The sequence below is a fragment of the Lottia gigantea genome (genome assembly GCF_000327385.1).
Source record: "Lottia gigantea unplaced genomic scaffold LOTGIsca_98, whole genome shotgun sequence".
Taxonomy (NCBI): domain Eukaryota; kingdom Metazoa; phylum Mollusca; class Gastropoda; family Lottiidae; genus Lottia; species Lottia gigantea.
In genome coordinates this window covers 498672-504853 of record NW_008711162.1, presented here as the reverse complement: position 1 = coordinate 504853, position 6182 = coordinate 498672, and the positions used below count along the sequence as shown (strand labels likewise).

General features: G+C 31.5%; 1 protein-coding gene across 1 annotated transcript; it reads left to right on the top strand.

Moving 5' to 3' along the window:
• Nucleotides 1-5157: 5157 nt before the first annotated feature.
• Nucleotides 5158-5595, top strand: LOTGIDRAFT_135453 (hypothetical protein; the record flags this gene model as incomplete). Its single annotated transcript, XM_009069061.1, has 1 exon — nucleotides 5158-5595. One exon carries the CDS (start codon nucleotides 5158-5160, stop codon nucleotides 5593-5595), a length of 438 nt encoding a protein of 145 aa, XP_009067309.1.
• Nucleotides 5596-6182: the final 587 nt, after the last annotated feature.

The window sequence follows — 6182 nt, the reverse complement described above, 5'->3', positions numbered from 1 at the left end:
ATAAAGACGTTCCATTTCAAAATATTCTTCTTAAATCGTTTCTGACAAAAGCAGTTTTATAGACATAATAATAAAGTATGTTTTAATCCAGATTTGTTGGTTCAAAGGATCAGAAACAACAATGTCAAACCCACATGCAGTATACTGACTTGACAGAACACTTAAAATGATCTCGTTTCACGAAGCTTTCGCGGGTCAAAATTAATTCTAAATGGAAATGTTCAAAATGAAACTTACGATAAACTTTAACCTTTCAAGTTGTTGTTGGAAAGCACCACTCGATATTTCATTGAGAAATGGTTTAACCCAAAGCATCAACAAACGACCTCTATTCAGGAATATGAATTAGACATATGAGATTCGCTCCGTGAGTACCTATGGATATAAAGGAAATGGAATCAACTATCATTCTGACGGAGGTGGAAACCTTAAGGCCGAACGTTAACAAAATATAACAACAGAAGCAAATGCCGATAGCTAAAGCGTTTTATTGATTCACATTTTATGGCGTTGACCGATGAGGTACAGAAAAGAGGGCATTAACCTTGTACATGTTGGACCTATAAGAATATATTAACAATTCGATCAAGTAGTTTCATCTAGCATTTACTAAGCAAGACGTTCTTTCGGACTACATAGTATGTTATTGCAAGTTGTGTAAAGGAATAATAACGGATTAACAACTACTGTTTTGAAATATCAAAATAAACATGTGGAAGAATGAAATCGAGCCTCGCGTCCTATATTTTGACTTCTATTTGAGCTTATGATCATAGCCGAAGTCACGTCATGCAGTGTGCAATGAGAATAAGCTGCCAGGATAAATTCATTAGATTTCTCTTTTCATATTTTCAACTGTCTGAATTTTATCTTATTTTGCCCAGGCGTAGTTCAAGAGTCCTTGCTTTACCTATTGTGTCATCCAAATTTGAAAACAAAGACAAAAATTTAATGTCGAACCAATACAATAGCTGTAGGCCTAGACTAAACTGGAGATTACACGGATATAGGCTTATAAAAATCAAAACTATTTCTGGGACATCAATGGAGATGACAGTAATAGAGAAAACGATTATTCAATGGTGTCAACTTATGATGGGATATCAGATTACTATACATGGTTTCGGACTATAAACAAACAACTGTCAAGTCTTTGAATCTATATTTGCAACGAACCGGTGCAAAGTGATCCTTGATATATGCAAACACAATAAAGATTCCAAAACACTCAAAGACATACCCCAATTCCTCAATTTTCGCCGCTGTTTAAATCAACTTGTCACTTTTGGTCTTTCGTTTCTTCTTCATTAGATGAATATAGTCCTCCAAAAATATTTTTGATGGTGCACTTGCTTAACAATCTCATTCCACCGAAACTGAACAGAAAATTTACCCCAATTTAAAGAGGACTTGATTAGAAAAGAAAAGAAAATATAAGAATTATAATTTTATCATAGTAGTTGATGCGTTATTTATCATTTGAAATTGGATTGCACTTTATTTGTAGTCATTTGAACCACTGAGTTTTGCTTTCTTTTGCGGTAGTACCACATAGTGAACATAAGGGACATAACTCTTGGCAATTCGAATGAGGAAAATGCAATGAAATGTAACATTCCTAAAATAGATAAGATGTTTTCTAGCTTTTGTTTCGTGAAATTTGTTGATAATGAGCGAACCGTACAACTATAAATTTTGGTCTGAGTGACCTAGTCTACGATCATATAGGACCCAAACTGAGTAGACGTTGATTGTAGGTCAATCCTAACTTTTCAAATGCTTTTTACAAATATTAACTCTCGTACAGCTTATCAGCGAAACCGAAAAGTTCTAAATTTTGGGGACGAAGATGATTAGACCAATTATCACCAATCAGTGTCAGCGTGGGCAATCCAAAACCAGTTTGGAAGCTGGGGAAATCGTTTTTATGCAAAATACGATTTGGGGACACATACAAAAATAGGTTGAGATTGCTAACATGTTGACACTATAAGTTTATAAAATGCTAACAAATTAATGGGACCTTAAAGATTGCGAACAAGTGGGAGACAGGTTGAACCATATAAGCTTAAAGATTTGCAGACAAGTTGAGCCTTTCAGTAAGCTTAAAGATTTGCAGACGAGTTGAACTTGCAGAGAGGTTAGACACCAAAAGCTTAAAGATTTGCAGACAAGTTGAACCGTGCAGTAAGCTTAAAGATTTGCAGACGAGTTGAACATGCAAGTTGAGCCCTACTAGCCTATAATAAGATATCGCGATATCAAAGCGTTTTATGGTATAAACGTATTAAAATACTCGATAAAAGATTAGATTAGGACTTGTATTGGGTATGGATAAGATAAAAGCTCAGATAATCATTATTACGAATGTGGAAGTAAACGTAATGAAACCAAGACATCATAACGCGTGATACCTTGAAAGTGGAAAGGAAATTATATTTTATATTTATGGCTTTGTGTTAGCTCACATATTATGGACAACGGACATCTTACTCTGAAAGCCTAAAGAAAGGCATGCTATTTAAATATTTAAAGACTGTGGACGTGTAAGCTATTGTACGAGCAAAGAACATCATACTGTAAAAGAGTGTGGACAAGTATTTATCAAATATGACGGCGGTTTATCATTTAAGATTTTTGTAAGATGCTAAATGAATTATTTGAATGAACTTTAGTTTAGTTAAACGTGATTTTAGCACTTCGATCATTATGTTGTTTAAATTCTAAGTAGTAGGTAATAAGATATTTTACATGAGTCTTTGAATCAGTGAATAAGACAAATCGGTAGAGCATGGATTAATGGCGCAAATTGACCCCCATACGCTATAAGCTGAAAGATCCTGGATATCGGTACGTATCCTGCCGGAAAAGATTATACAAGCGGACAAATGGACAACAATTCTCTTGGATAAAAAGCACAATTTTTTAATGACAAGTGACCAACCGTAAACGTTTTTAAAATGTGAACAAACAAAATACAGAACACTATTTAAGTGAGATTTGTAGATAAGTAGATTTGACAATCTTAAACAACTGAGGCCCTAATATTATGTAAGGGGAAAAGTTAATCCAAGGATCCTATTTGGCCTAGTGAAAGTAGACTGTATAAGCTTATAGATTTTAAACAAGTGAACACTATAAGCTTATAGATTTTATACAAGTGGACACTACAAGCTTATAGATTTTATACAAGTGAACACTACAAGCTTACAGATTTTAAACAAGTGAACACTAAAAGCTTATAAATCTTAAACAAGTGAACACTAAAAGCTTATAGATTTTAAACAAGTGAACACTACAAGCTTATAGATTTTAAACAAGTGAACACTAAAAGCTTATAGATTTTAAACAAGTGAACACTACAAGCTTATAGATTTTAAACAAGTGAACACTAAAAGCTTATAGATTTTAAACAAGTGAACACTATAAGCTTATAGATTTTATACAAGTGAACACTATAAGCTTATAGATCGTTGGTACTAGAAGCTTATAGATTTTAAACAAGCGGAGACTACAAGCTTATAGATTTTGGACATTAGAAGCTTATTGATCGTTGACAAGTGATATAATAGAAAATAATGAATACATTAACACTGTTGGTTCAAATGTTTGTGTTTTACTCTATGTATAATTGTGAGAAGGATGCGTGTAGTTCAAAACTATGTAAATGTTACAAAACTAGTGTAAACTGTAGTTATAAGAATTTAACTTATATACCTGTACTTCCACGGGGAATCATAAGATTATATTTTGATCATAATTATCTCCCTTTGATCAATGAACACACTTTTTTCAATGTAAAACGCCTAAGCTTGGATACGTTCGGATTTACAAAATGTCATATCACAAATATTACTACTAATTCTTTTAAATTCTTAAAACATTTAAAACGATTACGGCTCTCTTCTAATCCATTGACGACCGATTCTCTGATTAATTTATTTTCTGATTTGAAACACGGTTCCTATTTTTCATTTATCTTTCAAAATATAGGTTTAAAATTTATACCGGAAGGATTATTTAGAAATAATTCGACTTTAGTAAATCTTGACATCTCTGACAATTTTATTAAAACACTGAATTTCACAGAATTTAGCACATTGGGTTTAAATGTTTTAAAAGTCGAAAATAATTCTATAGAAACAATTGTAATAGATAAAATGGACAATTTACAAGAATTATACCTAACTTCGAATAATATTAGATCCCTTCCGGATTTCTGTCAAGGTAAAATATATTCCCCTTCATTGACTTACTTAAATGTACAAACTAATTATATTTGTGTGTATGAACCTCGACATGTAAACTGTTTGAAAAAACTGTCGGAATTTATTCTCAATGAAAACTGTATATCATTAATTAAATCAGGATCTTTTCAAGAATTGTCAGCGCTTACTTACCTCGGTCTGTCACAACAGAAAAATTCCAAATCATCTTTAACACTAGAAAAGTATTCTTTTAATAATTCAAATATTGCAAAGTTAACATTATTTGATAATGATATAAAAATCAAAAATATTGATCCATCAGCATTCAGTGGCTGTAATGGAGTCAAATATTTATTATTTTCTCATAATTCTTTGAGTGACTTGGGAAGTACTACTTGTACAAAATTGGACCAAGTTTTATCAGAGCTTAACTCCTTGCAATATTTAGATCTTAGAAAAAACAATTTAAATGTAGTACCAAAATCCATTCAAAATTTCACCAAACTAAAGTTTCTAAATCTTTATGAGAATGGGATATCAAAATGGGAAGACAAATTTTGGGATGGAAACAGCAATTTAACTTACTTAGATCTTGGTAGGAATTCATTACAGAAAGTATCAAAGGAGATGTTTCCTAGGAAATTTAGGTCACAATTACAAAATATATCTCTTCAATATAATCCAATAGACTGCATTTGCGACAATCTTTGGTTGATTGAATGGGTGAATCGAGACCATACAAAATTTATACATTTCCCACATAAATATACCTGTTTAAATATGACGAAAGAAATTTGCATAAAACACAGTTCGGCTTATACGTCAATAACTGGTGTTTGTTGTGTTATACTTCTTTTATTTTTCCCTAGTGTCTATTGTTTATAAATATAGATGGTTTATCAAATATCAGATTTATATCTGGCGACATCAACCCAAACTCTTAAACAATATGGCGGAACGACAGTACCTCTATGATGTGTTTGTTTCATACTCCGCTGAGGACGTTTGGGTTTTGGATGATCTGGTACCACAATTAGAGGGAAATGATCGCTTGAAACTCTGTGTGCATGAAAGAGATTTCCAGGCTGGTAGATTGATTATAGATAATATTGTAGAATCGATTGAAAATAGTCGTCGTGTTTTAGTCATATTAAGTAATAATTTTGCTCGAAGTGAATGGTGTCAATTTGAAATGACTTTAGCTCAGAAACACGTTTTAAATCGAGCTATGGAACCTTTGAGTGTAGTTTTATTAGAAGATATAGATAGTGAAAATATGAGCAATTCACTTCATGCTTTATTAAAGACAACTACTTATATAACTTGGTATGAAGATGCGGAATATATTCACTTGTTTTGGGATCGACTGAAGAATTCCCTTATGTAATATATTTGTTGTAACCTTATGTTATATAATTATAGAGTAACCGAAGAAATCCATTAAAAAATATATTTGTTATAGCCTTATGTTACATAACAATAAAGTAACCGAATAATTCCCTTATATAATATATTTGTTATTGCCTTATGTAATATATCAAAAAAGTAACTGAAGAATTCCCATATATAATATATTTGTTATAGCCTTATGTTATATAACTATAGGGCAACTGAAGAATTCCCTTATATAACATATTTGTTATAGCCTTATGTTATATAACACTAAAGTAACCGTAGAATTCTCTTATGTGATATATTTGTTGTAACCTTATGTTATATAACTATAGAGTAACCGAAGAATTCCCTTATGATATATTTGTTATAGCCTTATGTTATATAGCAATAAAGTAACCGAATAATTCCCTAATAAGATATATTTGTTATAGCCTTTATATTATATAACCATAAAGTAACTGAAGAATTCCCTTAAATAATATATTTGTTATAGCCTTATGTTATATAGCAATAAAGTAACCGAAGAATTCCCTTATAAGATATATTTGTTATAGCCTTATGTTATATAGCAATAGAATA